General features: G+C 32.1%; 1 protein-coding gene and 1 pseudogene across 1 annotated transcript; one reads left to right on the top strand and one right to left on the bottom strand.

Annotated features, from left to right (window-relative positions):
• The first annotated feature begins 1672 nt into the window (after nt 1–1672).
• LOC129285997 (uncharacterized) lies at nt 1673–3864 on the top strand. The gene is made up of 3 exons (XM_054922025.1): nt 1673–1980; nt 2041–2049; nt 3583–3864. Exons 1-3 carry the CDS (start codon nt 1729–1731, stop codon nt 3862–3864), a joined length of 543 nt encoding a protein of 180 aa, XP_054778000.1. The 5' UTR covers nt 1673–1728.
• A 10911-nt stretch (nt 3865–14775) lies between these two features.
• On the bottom strand, nt 14776–18051 carry LOC129285820 (auxin-responsive protein SAUR65-like; annotated as a pseudogene).
• Between the last annotated feature and the right edge of the window lie 871 nt (nt 18052–18922).

The following is an 18922-nucleotide window of genomic DNA, read 5'->3' as shown; positions in this document are numbered from 1 at the left end:
ATTGATGATAGGCATGTTATTGAATCGAACTGGACCCGACAGTTTGATTTAAATATGGGTAAATCTACTAAAAAATTAAGGGTAACTTGGAAATGGTTAGATGGAAGGTTTGATTTAAAGTCCTAAAATGAAAATCAAACCTCACAAATCACAATCACGTGAGCTTCTTCATTTTCACTCTGTTGTCAGTTTCTCCTCCTTCTGCTGTCGTGATTTCCTCTGGAATACGCTGTCGTGATTGCTTGTTTTTCTTAAAGCCATCCGTTTGCACCTTTGATAGTGGGCCCTAATCTGATGATGAAGACGGGGATAACTAGGCCCAATTTTAGCTCATTTTTTACAATGGGCCTCCAAGTATCTAGCACAGTTTTAGCCCGTCTTAGACAAAGCCCAATTCCAGGTCCTAATTTGGATATGACCATCCAGTGGATTATGGCCTTGCTATTCCTTGCAGTTGCAGGGAAGACTCACTGTGTCCGAGATAGAAATGGTAGACCCTTTTTTTTTTTTTAAAAAAAAAATTAATATCATAGATTTAGTAGACTTTTTACAATTTGTCAATTATATTAAATTGTGAAGGTCAATTTGTTCTGTTTCTATATATATATGTGTGTGTGTGTGTCCCTTCAAGATTCAAGAGCTATCGCAATTTGTAGGCTCTGGACTTGTTACCCGGACCAATATAAATTATGTAATGAAGGCAATAGCTGATCCGAGTACCAATATAATCGGAGTCCATGACACGAATAATGAAAATGAATGTCACTCTACTAGAAACCGTTCACAGAAGGGTTCTCAGAAATGCTGAAATGCATTATATAATAGTTCATCTTCAGATTGGAAACTTATGGCATTTGAATTGATCTGTTACAACAAATTTGGAACGCAGAGCAATGTTCTGAATTAACAAGAGGACTAGTTTTGTATTCTTATTACAATTTTTACATACAAAAGAGAAACATTTCACATAGTGTAGACCAAATAACCTAATTAAAGCAATTTGCATTAAAGATCGTAATGGAAAAAATTAAAAAATAGAGAAGCCTTGTGTTTACCAAAATGACTATTAATTGAAACAAAGCTTTGATATCTTCAACGTTAAAAAAAAAAAAACTCTTAATATAGATCAAGTAACCTAATCCTGTTTTCATTATTTAGTTGCGCCTAAGACTGAGCCAAGAAAAGTTCCCTTGAAAAGCAACATTCCAGAAAAATTGTTATCCAGATTTCAAGAATCATGTTTATTGCAATTCTATACAAGACTCTTTCAAAAGGCTCAATATGTAATATGGATATACATGCCACAATTATTTTACAGACATTAAGTTTTGAAATGTTCCCACTGTCCTTCTTATGACAAAGACATCAAACAAAATTTCATGTGATCTTTCTCATCCATGTCTCTGGATTATTGGACTACACCTCATTGAGCTAACCCTCCATAAATCATATCTCAAATAAATGGTTTCCAAGTCCTCTCTTCATTTGGCTCGTCCTGACTTGCTGCTTTTTGAAAAAGACCTTCAAGACACAGCCATGTGATCTCCAAGAGCCCTTGTCTTCTAATAGACTTTATGACATAACCTCTCGCCCACCAATGATTGAAGCAAGACATATCCTTGCATCTATATATACCTGGATGCATTTCAGAAGCAACCCAATTCTACAACAACATCCTCAAGCATATAAAATTTGAGAGCTTTCTTCTTATTCTCCTAAGCACAAAACATGGGCTTTCGTTTGCCAGGAATGAGAAGAGCTTCATTTGCTACAAAAGTGGCATTTTCAAAATCTAGTGAAGTCCCAAAGGGATATCTAGCGGTATATGTTGGAGAGAAAATGAAGAGGTATGTAATCCCCATATCATACTTGAATCAACCTTCATTTCAAGAGTTGCTAAGCCAAGCTGAAGAAGAATTCGGGTATGATCATCCAATGGGTGCCCTTACTATTCCTTGCAGAGAAGATGTCTTCCTAAATGTCACTTCTTTCTTCAATGGGTGCTAGCTTGCAAGGACAAGACTGACTTCGACTAGCCAGCACAATTTTGTAAAGGAAGCATTTTAGATCCTTTTTCTTTGTAAAGATTATTTCGGTTTTTTTTTCTTTTCTTCCTTGGGAAAGTGAAAAATTGTAACTCAGGTAGAAATCTATGAGTAGAAAATCTTCACTTTGATCTTAATCAGTTATGAATATCTAAGGTGTTGAACTGTTTTTTTGTATTGGTAACTAAGCCATTCATTTTTTTGCCTTCAAATCAATTCAATGGTTTGTAGGACTATCAACTTAGTCAAAAACTCTAGGGATCAATCCTCTTTGGTGGATTATGGAACTGAATTAATAATCAAGTCCCATGTGATCATATTTTGTCCACAAAAAAAAGATAAATCAAAGTCAAAATTTGGTAATTTAAATAGAAATTTAACCACTCCACACTAGATTTCATTTAGCCCATGCTTTTGAACACCAAGTTACCATAGACCAAATATTTTCATGATTTTTAACTAATCAGTTTTCTGGACTTTTAATATTCAAAAAACAAACGAATTTGAAAATGGGGTTTATTATAGTTTAAAATTTAAAGTCCTTAGCTGTCACTGTGTGTCTACCAAAATGCACAAGTGTCAATCTCTCCCTTTTATCCCTTGAATCACCATTAGCTAGTCATCTTTTTTTTTTTTGGTATAAATTAGCTAGTCATCTTTAATTGTATTATTAATTGATCATATTGAAATGATGATCATACTTCACAGTATAACTGTTAATTTGTTCCCTGTCACATATATAACTTTAATCAAACTTTTTGAACTTTGAAGTCAAACATATATATACTTGTGATGAGGTTACATTACTTAAGCTTGTTAAATAATCAAGGAAGAAAAGAACAAAAGCTAATTCCTTAATTTAATTCATGAAATGTAAAATATTGCTAAATAGTTTCCTCTAGTCTCCTTGATTGTTTATATAAGAACACACAATTTGATTAGAGACATGATGATACGAACTTCAATTTCCAATTTGAATCTATAGACATGCCAATTGTTACTCATGCTTTTTCACTAAAATGCTGCTCCAGCATGCTATCAAACTATCAGTTAGATTGATCGAGGAAGCATAAGAGATGTCTCAAGCATGTCTAGAACATAAATGACAATTATAAAATTTTAAATAGACACTAATCTTTTAACTGTTCAAATGATCGTACTTCCTATTTAACAGGACATAAAACAGAGTCATGTGATTCTTCTCATCCATGTCTCTGGACGGGACTACAACTCATTAACTCTTCATCGATCATATCTCAACCAAATGAAATTTCCAAGTCCTTTGCTCATTTGGCTCGTCCTGACTTGTTGCTTTTGAGCAAGACCTCTAAAGACACAACCACGTGATCTTAAGGAGCCCTTGTCTTCTAGTAGCCCGTATCACATAACCTCTCACTCACCGATTATTTAAGGAAAACAAATCCATTCATATCTATATATACTCATACTTGCTTTCATTTCAGAAGCAACGCAACTCTACAACAATATCCTCAAGCATCTAAATTTGAGCACTTTCTTCTTATTCTCTTAAACATAGAAAATGGGCTTTCATTTACCCGGAATGAGAAGGGCTTCATTTGCCAGAAAAGTGGCTTCTTTAAAATCAAATGAAGTGCCAAAGGGATATCTTGCAGTCTATATTGGAGAGAAAATGAAGAGGTTTGTAATCCCCATATCATATTTGAGTCAACCTTCATTTCAAGGATTGTTAAGCCAAGCTGAGGAAGAGTATAGATATGATCATCCAATGGGGGCTCTCATTATTCCTTGCAGAGAAGATGTCTTCCTCAATGTCACTTCTTCTTTTGATAGGTGCTAACTGAGGGCAGAGACAAGATTAACGTAGATTAGTCAACACAATTTTGTAAATCCTTTTGCTTTGTAAAGATTTTTGTTCTTTTTTCCTACCTACTACTTGGCAAGTGAAAAAATGTATACCAGAATGAGAAATTTATGAATCAAAATTTTCACCTTCATCTTAAGGTATTGAATTTATTAGTTTAGGTAACTAAGGATTTTCAGCGTGTTTGGATTCAACATGTAATCTGGGCCAAATAATCAATTTTAACCAAAATTAACCAAACAGTTAAAAAATTTAATAATTGATCGTTGAGTTAGAATCATGTTATGAAATAAGCTCTGAAAGATTGTTTATAGATTCAATTTTATCATTAAATAATATATTTTACTTCTTAAATAAAGTTTAACAAATTTAATAATATCAAATATAACTTTATCGATAATTTAATTTTAAAAAGCAATGCCCTTTATGGTAATTTATATTGCTAAAATCAATTTTAAAAAATTATATTCAAATAAATTGTGTTATAACATAATCAATTATAATCAAAATCAATAATATTAATTAATTATTTTCATAATCAATTATACCCAAATGAAATCCAAATGGGCCTTTTATTATTATGTAGAAATATTCTGGAAAAAATCATATTCTTTAATATAGGAAATTCAAATAAAGATTTTGCTTTAAGGTAATAAAAGTATATGTAACTACAAGCCAATTAATCCTAAGAAGTTCTAATGTTATGTATCAATAAAACTAATTTCTAATATGATCTCTCTAATATTAGTTGTCTTGATATGTAATTGTAATGTCTTCTCATTTAACATCTTGACCCTTGAAAAAAACCTTAGACAATATCATGTGATTTCTTATGGTCCTTGTCGATCGCTTTGTAACATCTTAATGCTTGTTCACAAGAAAGCATCCTGAAGTATCATCAGAGTTCCATTTCATTATTTTTTTTCATGTATATAGTCGTCTTTAACTATGTTATTAATTAGATTATATTTAAAAGATACTTTCCAACACAACCGTTAATTAGTTGATTGCCGTAACTTTGATTGAACTGTGAGTGTGAAACATGAATTTTGAAGTCGTCAAACAGACATGTGCTTGTGAGGTCAAAGTTTGTCTCAAGAATCAAGAAAGACATAAACATATACAAGATAATTCCTAATGAGCCGAGGAAAAATGTTTAGTTCATCAAATGTAAAATATAGCTTCATGGACTAACAAGAGTTGGGTATCGTGAAAAGGGCTAGTCCTTCCATAAAGTGGCAAATTAAAATTTGAATTATCATTGTAAGAAGTACCCATATTTAATCTCAACTATGCTTTGAACATTATTTTTTCCAATAAGAAGTATGAACAATAAAAAAAATAGCTCCATGGTTTCCCATCATTGATTGTTCAAAATTTCTTATTGAGCTGTTATTGAATTACACAATGTTATCTGAGAGATGAATAAGAACGTGAAGTGTTAGACTCTAATTGTTATGTGAAGAAATTTACATTTTTTTATAGTATATATAGGTTTTAATTGTTCAGTGAAGAAATTTAGAGGCAATTAGTTACAGGTGGGAATGGACGAGAGCAAAATGCATTTTGTTCTATCCGACTTTCATTAATAACTTCATTAATCGCATCAATTAATGTTTGCTAGTCTTCATATTTAGTTTCACCTAAGAATGTGCCAAGAAAAGTATTCCACTCGAGACAACATTACAGACAATTTTTGTTTTGGTATAACGTTCTAGACATTTTATTAACCTGATCCAAGAAGCATATTTATTGCAATCCTGTAAAAGACACACTTTCTAAAGGTTCAATACCTGGGCTTTTCAACTGAATGCTGCTCCAACATGGTCTCAATTGGACTAATGTAGATAAAGGAAAAACCTAAGAGATGTCTCAAGCATGTTTATAACTTGAAATGACAACTATAAAGTTCTTTAGATAATAGATAGACATTAAGATTTGAGAAACAAAAAACAATATCATGTGATCCATCTCATCTAAGTCTTTAGACTACATTGCCTAACTAAACCTTTCCCAATCATATCTCAACCAAATGGGTTTCGGTGTCCTCTCTCTTCATTTGGCTCATCCTGACTAGTTGCTTTTTGAAAAAGACCTCTAAGACAACCTCTTGTGAACTCTACATGCCCATGTCTTCAAATTATTAAGCCCTATCTCTTTCCCTTTCCTCCGCCATTCATCTATATATACACATGCTTGTATGCTTTCAGAGGCAACCAACACAAATCTTTCACAATATTCTCAGGCAACAACATTCAAACACTTCCTTCTTATTTTTCTTACACACAAAAATGGGTTTTCATCTTCCTAGAGTCAAGAGGACTTCATTTGCTACAAAAATCAGTTCTTCAAAATCTGGTGAAGTGCCAAAGGGATATCTAGCGGTATATGTTGGAGAGGAGATGAAGAGGTTCGTGATTCTTATATTTCACTTGAATCAACCTTCATTTCAAGAGTTGTTAAGTGAAGCAGAAGAAGAATTTGGATTTGATCATCCAATGGGTGCCCTCACTATTCCATGCAGAGAAGATATCTTCTTGAAAGTCATCTCTTCCAAGGGGTACTAGCATGAAAAGACAACATTAACAATTAGATTAGTCAACACAACTTTGTATAGAAGGAAAGTTAGATGATAATTTTCTATGTAAAGATTTTGCCATCTTTTTCTTCCTATATATACTTGGGAAATGACAAATTGTAAGTGGGATGAAAAATTCACGAATGGACAATTTTCACGTTATTTCAGTCAATTTTGAATATCAATTGCATTGAGCTTTTAGTTTAGGCTACTGAAAATGTCATATTCTTTAATAATCCAGAAAATTCAAAACAAGATTTAGTTTTTATGGAAACAAAAGCGTCTCTATAAGTTCAAGCATATTGATCCCTTTGAAACTCTCAGAGGAATTTTTAGTTGTTATTTGATAATAAAAATAATTCTAAATTTCCTGGGAAAGTTATATGACTTTCTAATTTCAACTGTGTAATTATATTTTATAAGGTAGAGGAAACACCAATTATATTTTTTCTCCAATGATATTATCTCAACTAATAAAATATGTGAACTAAATTCAATAGCTGGTAACGTCGGCATCTATATTCAACTTTCTTGCTACACATGATTTCTTAATAGATTTTTTGCATTAATCCTCTTTGGTGCATGGCGACCACTAGATTTCATGAATAATCTGTGACTTCCTTAGTTTCTGGTATGTATCAACATCATAGAACAGCGTTCCAAACTTCATTCGAGTCCATTAGATCATCTTGTACAACTAAGGAATGTACGTCAAATGTGGTCTTTCTTGTACAATTTAGTGATCATGATATTCTCTCCTCCACAAGATTTTAATATTTTAATCAATCGCTCCTAAATCAGCTGGCTTTAACAATGATGTTTCTTGCTTTCAAAATAGTTTTATGCCCTGCCAAAGACGTTATCAACTATTTTAGTACTAGTTTTCGAAATTGATGGTGATTCTATTTTCTTTTTGGTAAATCCCGGATCTAGAGCCGACATTCCAAACCACTTCTTAACCTGAAAAATATAGAAATGCCAACTTTTCACTTTTACTTTTCAGTTAAATGCTGCTCTATCGTGTTATCAGCTGGATTAATGAAGGAAACATAAGAGATGTCTCAAGCATGTTATAACTTGAAATGACAACTATCAAAATATTTAGATAGACATTAGAAGAGCTTTAAATTGTTCCAATATGATCCTTCTAGATATTTGACAAAGACGTAAAACACAATCATGTGATCTATCTTATTTATGTCCCTGGATTGGATTGTACCTCATTCAGCCAACCATTCATCAATCATATCCTCTCTTCATTGTGCGTCGTCCTGACTTGTTTCTTTCTGAAATAGACCACCAAGACAAAACCATGTGATCACTAGTGAGCTCTTATCTTCCAATTGGCTATCACATAACCTCTTGCCCAGCAATTGTTGAAGGAAAACAAATCCATCCATCTATATATACCTATACTTGCAAGCATTTTAGAAGCATAGCAATTCTAAAACAATATCTTCAAGCATCTAAATTTTGATCTCTCTCTCTCTCTCTCTCTCTCTGTCATTCTCTGGAACACAAAAATGGGCTTTCGTTTACTTGGAATGAGAAAGGCTTCATTTGCCACCAAAATAACTTCTTCAAAGTCAAGTGAAATACTAAAGGGATATCTTGTGGTATATGTTGGAGAGCAGGTGAAGAGGTTTGTCATCCCCATATCTTACTTGAATCAACCTTCATTTCAAGAGCTGTTAAGTCGAGCAGAAGAAGAATTTGGATATGATCATCCAATGGGTGCTCTTACTATTCCTTGCATAGAAGATGCCTTCCTACATGTCACTTCTTACTTCAATGGCTGCTAACGTGCCAAGACAAGACTAACTTAGATTAGTTCTTTACACAATAAAGGAGGCAATTTAGATCCTTTGACCTTGTAAAGAGTAGTTGCATTTTCTTTGAGAAGTAGCAAATTGTTTATTTGAATGAGACATTATAAATAATTTTGAATATTTAACGCATCCAACTTTGAATTGATGTTTATTTGAAGTTCCATTATTTTTTGTTGCAAAACTGAGGAAAAATGTTGTGACTTCCTTTCTAACAAAATCAAATCAAGTTATTTTTAGATGCCAAAAGCTTCTACATAATAACTCTGACAAAAATCTAAGAAATTTTTATGAAGAAATGCAAAATAATTCCATTTGATAAGATAATATAACAAAATCTATTAATTTTCGTTTTTTCAACTCAGTATAAAGTAAGATGTAGCTTATACAATATTTTTCCTTTTTTTATAAATTAAAATGAGAAAATATGAGTAATGATGATCAACTAATGCTTAATAGAGTTGTTGCATAGTATCTCTACAATATCATCAAATTAATAATACATTTAAAGACTATTGAAAAAGGAAAAATTAAAAATAGAACTTAGACGGATTAAGCTTCAGGATACAAAGGGACAATGGCCAATAAGAGATCACATGATATTGTCTCAGAGGTACTTTTCAAGGATCAAGATATGAAAACACAATACATAAAATTATTAAGCCAACTAATATAAGAATGATAGATTAAGACTGATGGGGGTAATATGTGCCATACTGTTTCGAGACAAGACTGCGTGAAGAGTGTATGATACTGATAATTCGTTCTATCGTACTGTTGTTACCACCAAAAACTGACCATAAATTATTAAATATCTATTCAAGCTGTTACGTCTCAAAAATAACATGATTAATGGGATATATGCACAAACACACACTCCTAAAACCTCAATTAAGGAAAGTTTTAAATTAATCCACTTGACTCACTTTCAGCCTGGTTATATATTTATATATATTTAAGTTTTACTTTTCACATAATGAAAATATCAAACTCTTTGTAAAAATTTCGACAATACCTCTCCTGCAACAAAAATTTTACAATTTACACCAAACAATATAAAGCTCTACTCCTTAGCAACAGATAGACAATATAATAAAGAGAATTAAAACCCTAACTATAGTTAATGTGGAGCATCCTATACCCTACTTGTTTTTGAAAACATGGTACATAGATTTTAGAATTTACTTAAAAAGGAAAATATTATAAAAAAAACTGATCTTAGTCAATTTAGCGGTGAGTCGGTCAGAAGTCACCAAGAGGTACCATGTCAATTATGCTATTTGAGATTAAACAAAATATTTTTTGGTAAATAATGTCCCAACCATAATATTTAAAAGCATAAAAATGAATAATTTGCAATGGTTATGGAAATTAAAGAGAAAATGATTTAATCTTGTCACGCCCCGAAATTAGAGAGTGACCGGCATGGGTGCGAACTAATCACACATTCTCATAAGCCTCAAAATGAAAATTTATTCTGTTTTACAGAAGAAAAAAAATTTAATCAAATTACTTGAAAGTTAAAATAATTTTTTCATGCTAATTGTCAAAAGAAAGTTTCAACATTTTTTGTAGAAATTTCAGCAGAACTTTCCCTATAATTCTACAACAAAATTTTTTATAGATAATAATATAAAGCAGGAGCGTAGCTCCTTCCAACCAACAACTAATATACAACCCAAAATAAAGTCTATTAATTCTTTTAAATTAAAAGACATACAAATTATATATTTACATTAAAAGTAATAGTAACAATCAAAAATTTTCACTCACAGTAGCTATTTTGCCCTTCAAAGGTTGATGGTGGAATCAGTGTCAACTAACAAATCTGAGGCCAAATAAATTTTTCAGTGAATAGCATTCTCAAAGTAAAGTTTTGAAATTTAAATTAACAAACTCTAATGATAGTGTAACTAAATAAAAATAATTCAACAAAATAAATTTATAAATCTGCAAGTCATAATCATAATCGTAAAATGAAAGTAAGTTGGAAGCAATATATTTTTATCATGCTTAAAGAAAACCTTTTATTCACACGTAAATCCAAGTGATGTATTTGCCAAAATCATGTAAAATTTGAAAACAGATATTTGTCCACATTTAAAATTTTGAGAACTCAACAGAACAGGTAATAAACGTGGATACACAGTTCACAAGGATAAATAACCAAACACGGCTTATGCCACGAAAACAAACATGGACACACAGTCCATAAGGGTAATACTAACCAAATGTGGCTTAGGCCATGAAATTAAACGCGGGTACAAAGCCCACGAATAACAAACGTGAGAACAAAGCTCATGAGACAAACTAGCTAGTTTTTAGCCACAGCACGGTACGAGCTAACGGAACTGCCATTAGCAGCAGTGTTCTCTTTAGAGCTCTCTTAAAAATCACATTTCAAATATGTGAAAGAATAATTATTGCTATAATAAAATTGTCATTCTCAACACCAAGCTCGCATGAATACTTTCAAATCTTAAGATTTTTCAAAATCATACTTTATAGCTAACACACCAAACTTGCCTTAATTGAGTGGCCAAGAAGTTTCAAAGCTTAGCAACCATATAAAAATGCTTTCATCAATCCTGAACATATATTTTTCTAAGAATAAATAAATGTACATATCATAATTTATTTATCATTCATTAATATTCCAATACTTCCAAAATTTATGTAATTCATAAGAATAAAGTATTTCAATAAAAGATTATAAAAATAAATTAAATGGAATGCTATTCACTTACACATTAGAGTTTGAAATTCTTCAAGGTATCTTTTCTTTAGTTCTGGTCAGGGTCTTGTTCTTCCTCACACTCTATTAGGATATAAATAAATAAAAAAATTCATAGATTTTTGATCTCTAGTACAATTCCAAATTAACCATCGTCATCTAGAATTCAAAGCCAAATTTATGATTTAAAATTGGTCCAAGCATTATCACTCATCTTTATGACTTCCTCCATAAAGCTTTAGCCATACCAGTCCATTTCTTTAAGATAAAATTTTCTACTAGGTATTTCATCAAACAACATACATACATAATTGCTTAAGTTAATGTTGATATTTTGCTTCCTAAATTTCAGTTTCACTGAGACCTTGCAATATCACCAATTCCATCATTTCCAAATGAAATCTCAATCTACAATATCATCTTGCTTTCTTGCACAACCACAATATTCATTTAAATAGAAATTCTCACTTTTCTTCTTCTTCTTATTTTTTTTATGCATATACTCACAGTCACAAAAGGGATAAATTTTTGAAACCCCAATCCTCAACCCACATACATCATATATTATTACCAAGTTTAGATGAATTTCTAGCTTAAATTTCAGTCTTCTCCTCTCTATGTAATAGCATGAGTGAATACAGAAAAATGTGAGGTTGCCGTCACTACACATACCAAGCAATAATAGTAGCGCACACACACTACTTTCTACGTTTGACGTATACACACAATACTTATATTCTTATCTCTTACTCTCACGGGCACATTAGATTAACAATGGGAGAGTTCAAAACTTCTCACCTCAACTTGGCTAGCCCAGACAGCGGCAAACAGTAAAGGAGGAAGAAGAAGGTCCTTAAATACTGAACAGAAGAGAGAGCTGACACTGCACACATTATGGGAAGGAGAAAAATGAAGCTTTCGGTAGAACAGGGAAGCAGAAAAACTAGATGCTACTTGTAAGGAAACACAGCAAATGAATCAACAACAACAATCCAGACTCATTACAGCACTGCCGCAGCTCTGGCAACTCGATCTCTCATCCCAGCAGCTACTCGAAGGTGATGACATAGATAGAAACAGAGTAGAAAATGAAGAGGAAAAATAAAGACAAGGAGCACGGAGAGATCTACCCAGTGACCACTAAAAATATGAAAGAGAAGAATAGTCAGTAACCAGTGAAGAATGAAGAGCAAGAATCACAATAAACTTCCATATTTCTCTTTCTCTTTCTCACTCTGTGAACCGACTCATATGGCTGAGGAGTACACGTTTGCTTTGTCTAAAACTCACCTTATTTTACTTATTATTCTAAGGGAAAAGTGATAATTTCATATAGGCAAAAGAAATAAAACTCCTCCTTTATGCTCCATAATTGGTTCGAACTTGGGACTTGATAGCTACAAGACCGATATTGACTCCACTAAACCAACACTTCTCCTTGCTAAATATGTTTCCAAATCAATATAACTATTATTAAATGCCAACTTATAAATATATATACTTATTATTATTTGTATGGGCTATTACAAATATAATAAAATTTGTAAACTTGGAATAAAAATTTCTACACAATTTCAATATCATGAACCTTTAGATCTTTATAACAAAGTAACTTTAACATATAATCTTGACCAGACAAATAGACTAAATAAATAAATAACATTTACAATTTAAAAACCATTAAAATATGAAATCATCAATTACTTAAAATTTATATTTATGGAAATTTATCAGAATAATTCACAAATGTAAACACACAGTCTATGAGAGTAAGTAATCAAACACAGCTTGATTTATGAAACAAACATGGACACACAGTCTCCGAGGATAATAGTAACCAAACACAGCCTAAGCTATGAAAACAAACGTGAACACACAGTTCATAAGGGTAATACTAACCAAATACATCTCGAAGCCATGAAAACAAATGCGAGTATGAGACCCACAAATAGCAAATGTAAGAATAAAGCTCATAAAAATTAAACTAGCTGGTCATTGACCATGGTGTACCAAGGGCTAACAAAACTGCCGTTAGCAACCAGTGTTTTGTATAAAATTCCGTCTAAATCCATTTTCAAACATGTAAGAAAGCTATCACTATTAAAATACAGTTTTTATTCTGAAAATCAAATTCGCATGAAGAATTTTGAACATTAAAATCCAAAATAAGATTTCATAATTGATGTCTATGCTTGCATTTATTGAAAAATCAAAATTATCAAAACTAATAAAAATAATTTCATCAATCTTGAAAGTAACCTTTGTAAGGGAAAAACATACACATCATAATTCAAATATCCTTCAACATCTCTTTATAATTTTTTAAGATAAAATAATTTAATTCACGAAGTATTAAGTATGTAATATAATTGTTATTAAATAATCTATATAAAAAATATTTTTATATATTTTTTTTGTGGAAAAAAATTTTATTCATAAATTAGTTAGAATGCTATCCATGTATACATGTAGTATTTCCAATTTTCAATGATTTTCTCTCTTTAACTCCTATCAAAATTCTGTCAAAAAAAAACTCCCATCAAAATCTTTTTCCTCTACATGCCCTTAAACCAGCCAAGATGAAGCAGGGGGAAGAAATGGAAACTCCCCCCAGACCAGAACTGATATCACTCCAGTTTCGGTAATGTGACCCACCCCCACACCACAACTGACACAAACACAGATGGAGGAAACAGCAAACAAGAAAGGTAATTCTGCAATAGCATCGAGCACTCTGCGGCCATTGGCAACTAGTCTCCAGTTACTCCGATGACCACTGAAAACGGGAGGGATGAGATAGAGGGACAGGGGAAAAATGGAGGAAAGGCTAAATCAGAGCTCCTTTCTCTACACAATTCTAGAGAAATCAAATGGGAAGAGAAAATAATACTTTTAGATTTGAAGAAGGTATAACAGTAATTTTGGAAGAAGCTCAAACAAAAATAAAAACCTCCACTCCTAGCTTCCTTAAGATTTGAACTTAGGACCTTGAAGGTAAATGGCAAGATCGCATGGCTCTTCTTGTTAAATATGCACTAAAATAAAATATTATATATTTTAATTTTTCTTTAAAATTCTTGGGTTATTACACAAGCTTCTTAAATTTTTATTTTGACATTTGTCATGTTACTAAAAACATGATTTTTAATTACGAATTGAATCACATCATTTAACATAGTAATATAAATAATGTTACATCTTCTTTACAAAATATAATTATTGAGTGGAAATTAAAATGATGATACATCTTTACAAAATAAAATTACTGGGTATCATAAAAGCCATTATTTTTTTAAAGTCTTCATAATCACCATTCGAATCTTATAGAATTGGGACTTAGGAAGTAAAAGCAAAAGTGGAAGTCTGAAAATTGTTTCATATATTGGAGATTACTTCTCAAGGGAAGCCACTTCGATGACAAAGGGGTGATGTTTGATTCTGTTAGAGCTAGCGAAATGTGGACTTGAATTACTCGATTAAAGGATATAACATTTTTTTTCTCAATTTTACTATAAGACAATTAAAAGACAACTCATAGTAACATAAACTAAAAAGGTTAATGCATTTGATATTGATAATTGATTGAGATAATGTGAAATTTTATACTTATCAATTTCTCATTAAGATACAAAAATTTTAACTTCCCAAGTAGGGCAAGAAAAATAACAACAAAAAGCTTTACAAAGAGAAAAGGATCTAATTACTTCGATTATAAAATTGTGTTGGCCAATATAAAGTCAATCTTTTCTTTAACACCTATCGAAAGAAGATGTAACACTAATGAAGACATCTTCTCTGCAAGGAATAGTGAGAGCACCCATTGGATGATCATATCCATACTCTTCCTCGGCTTGGCTTAGTAGATCTTGAAAGGAAGGCTGATTCAAGTAAGATATAGGAATCACAAACCTCTTCATTTCCTCTCTAATACAAACGGCAAGATATCCCTTTGGTACTTCACTTGATTCTGAAGAAGCCATTTTTGTAATCATTGAAGCCCTTCTAATCCTAGGTAAATGAAAACTCATTTTCTTATGTGTAAGAGAATAAGAAAGTGCTCAAACTTAGATGCTTGAGGATGATGTTATGGAGATGCTTTGCTTATGAAATGCATTCTTGTATATATATGTATATATGTAGATGAGTGGATTTGTTTTCCTACAATAATTGGTGGGTGAAAGGTTATTAGTAAGTGTCTATTGGAAGACCAGGGCTCTTACAGTTCATGTGGTTATATCTTAGAGAGGACTTTGATATCCATTCATTTGAGATATATATGAGTGATAGAGGGTTAGCTAAATGAGGTGTGGACCAGACCTGAGACAAGGATGAGAAAAATCACATGATTCTGTTCCATATTGAAGATATATTATTTGAACAATTCAGAGCTTAGTGTTTTTTTGAAGAATTATATATTTGACATCTCAAGACATGCTTTAGACACCTCTCAGGGTTCATCAACCCTACTGAGAGAAAGCATCTTAAGCATGTCAATAAATGACAACAAGAAGTATAAAAGCCTTTTGATAGACATTATGCTTTTAGTACTTCCAATTCTTGACATTTGAGAAAAACATAAAACATTATCATGTGATCCTTCTCATCCATGTCCCTGGACTACACTTCTTATCTAACTCTTGTTCCATCATATCTCAAACAAGAGGATTTTTGAGTCTTCTCTTCATTTGGCTTGTCCTGACTCCTTGGTTTTTGATAAAGACCTCCAAGACAATACCATGTGATCTCTATATACCATGTGATCTCTATATGACCTTATTTCCAATAGTTATTCCCCATTACATGACCTCTTCCTCCACCACCATTCATCTCTATATATACTAATACTTATATGCTTTCCGAAGCAAGTAATACAAATCATTCACAGAATACCCCCAAGTGTCAATATTATCCTTCTTATTCTCTTAAACACAAAAAACAATGGGTTTTCGATTGATTGGCATTAGGTGGACTTCTTCTTTTGCTGCAAAATAGGCCTCTTCAAAATCAAGTGAAGTACCAAAGGGATGTCTTGCGGTATATGTTGGAGAGGAGGCGAAAAGGTTTGTCATCCCCATATCTTACTTGAGTTAACATTCATTTTAAGAGTTATTAAGTCAACCAGAGGAAGAGTTTGGATATGATCATCCAATGGGCGTCCTCACTATTCCTTGTGCAGAAGAAGTCTTCCTACATGCCACTTCTTCATTCAATAGGTGCTAATGTGCCAAGACAAGACTAACTTATATTAGTTCATGACAGTATAGTTTTCTAAAAGGAGGCAATTTAGATCCTCTGACCTTGTAAAGAGTTTCATTTTCTTTTTCTCCCCCCTTGAACAGTGGGAAATTATTTATTTGAATGAGATGTTCTCAGTCAATTTTGAACATTTAATGCATCCAACTTTGAATTTATGTTTATTTAAAGATTCATTCATTATGTTATTGCAAAACTGAGGAAAAATGTTATAGCTTTCTATGTAGTGAAATCAAATCAAGTTTTTTTTTTTAAGATGCCAAAAGCTTCCACGGAATAACTACTATGATGGTAAAACATTAAGAAACTTTGAATAAGAAATTCAAAATAATTCAATTCAAAATAATTTATGGATGCCAAAAGCTTCTATAGATTTATTTTTTACAACTCAGTATAAAGTAAAATGCCGCCCTGCCAGCATCATTCCCCCTATTTTTTTAAAATTTGTTTATATATTAAAATGAGTTGCATCGATTGCCAATGAAAATATGAGTTATGGTAATTAACAAATGTCTAATTGTCATGCCGTATAGTATCTCTACAATATCATCAAATTAATAATACATTTAAAGAGGACTCTTGAAAAGGGAAAAAATAAAATATAAAACTCTGATTAAGCTTTATGTACAAAGGGACTATGACATTAGGAGATCACATGATATTGTCTTAGAGGTAGTTTTTAAGGATCAAGTCCATAAATTATCAAGCCAACTCATATATATAAGACTAATAGATTAAGATTGGTGGCTTCAATAAATGCCATACTGTGTTTTGAGACAAGACCGCGTGAAGGGTGTAGGATAATTCATTCTGTGGTATTGTTGATACCCAAAAAAATGGACCACAAACTTGATTGTTAATTCAGTGGCCAAAACACACCCAACCCCTTATTTTTGGGTGGTTGCTTCCTATTCCTATCAGAAACAAAGTGGACCAAGAAAGTAGTTCCTGGTCTTACTGAATATTGAACTGAGTTCACATATGTTTAAGTGCGAATTGAATCATATCATTTAACATATATAGTGACATAAATGATGTATGTCTTCTTTATAAAATATAATTATTGAGTTGAAATTAAAAATTTAAAATATTTTGCCAAGGAAATATAAAATTATTTTAAGTATCAGAAAAACCAATATTTTTTTCTTCATAATCAATTTCTCGTTGAGATATACACCATTTTTCACTTCCCAAGTAGGGGAAGAAAAAGAACAAAACTCTTTACAAAGAATAAAATCATCTAAATCGATCTAATAACAAAATTGTGTTAACCAATTTATAGTCAATCTTTTCTTTGTCAGCTAGCACCTATTGAAGAAGATGTAACGCTAAGAAAGACGTCTTCTCTGCAAGGAATAGTGAGCGCACCCATTGGATGATCATATCCATACTCTTCTTCAACTTAGCTTAATAACTCTTGAAATGAAGGCTGATTCAAATATGAAATAGGGATCACAAACCTCTTTATTTCCTCTCCAATGTATACAGTAAGATATCCCTTTGGTACTTCACCTGATTTTGAAGAAACCATTTTTGTAGTGATTGAAGCCCTTCTAATCCTAGGTAAACGAAAACCCATTTTCTTGTGCTTAAGAAAATACAAAAGTGCTCAAGTTCATGTGCTTGATGATAGATAATGGGGTGGAAATGCGTTGCTTATGAAATGCTTGCTTGTATATATAGATGAGTGGATTTGTTTTCCTACAATAATTATGGGTAAGAGGTTATTTGTTGTAGTGTCTATTAGAAAACAAAGGGCTCCTACAGTTCACATGGGTGTGTCTTAGAGAAAACAAGGATTTGCTAAATATGGTGTAGACCAATCTTGAGAAAAGGATGAGAAAAATCACATGATTCTATTTTCTTTTTAAGAAGGATTAATATTTGAACAATTCAAAGTTGTCTATTTGAAGAATTTTATAGTTGATATTTCAAGACATTCTTATAGAGATACCTCTTGAGGTTCCTTTATCATCTTCAATCCTTCTGAGAGCAAGTATCTTAAGCATGTCAATAAATGAAATCGACAACTAAAAAAGCCTTTTGATAGACATTATGCTTAGAGCACTTCCAATGACCCTTCTTGACATTTGAGAAAGACGTAAAACAATATCATGTGATCCTTGTCATCCATGTCACTGGACTATACACTTCTTATCTAACCCTTGCTCAATCATATCTCAAGCAAAAGAATTTTGTAGTCCTCTCTTCATTTGCCTCATCCTTGCTAGTTGGTTTTTGAAAAAGACATATAAGACCCTGCTATGTGATTCTATATGACCTTGTTTCTAATGATTATTCCCCACCATATAACCTTCCATCACCACCACCATTCATCTATATATACTAATGCTTGTATTCTTTCAAAAGCAAGCAACACAAATCTTTCACAAAATACTCTCCACCAACAGCAATATTATTCAAACAATTCCTTCTTGTTCTCTTCTTAAACACACAATGGGTTTTCGTTTACCTGTAATCAAGAGGAGTACTTCATTTCTGTAAAACAAACTTCTTCAAAATCAAGTGAAGTGGCAAAGGGTCATCTAGCAGTGTATGTCGGAGAGGAATTGAAGAGGTTTGTGATCTCTATATGTTATTTGAATCAACCTTTATTTCAAGAGTTGTTATGTGAAGCTGAGG

The sequence above is a fragment of the Prosopis cineraria genome, unplaced genomic scaffold, assembly GCF_029017545.1.
Source record: "Prosopis cineraria cultivar Desert tree isolate PC_DT_omini unplaced genomic scaffold, ASM2901754v1 PC11, whole genome shotgun sequence".
Taxonomy (NCBI): domain Eukaryota; kingdom Viridiplantae; phylum Streptophyta; class Magnoliopsida; order Fabales; family Fabaceae; genus Prosopis; species Prosopis cineraria.
This window is presented reverse-complemented; position numbering and strand designations above follow the sequence as displayed.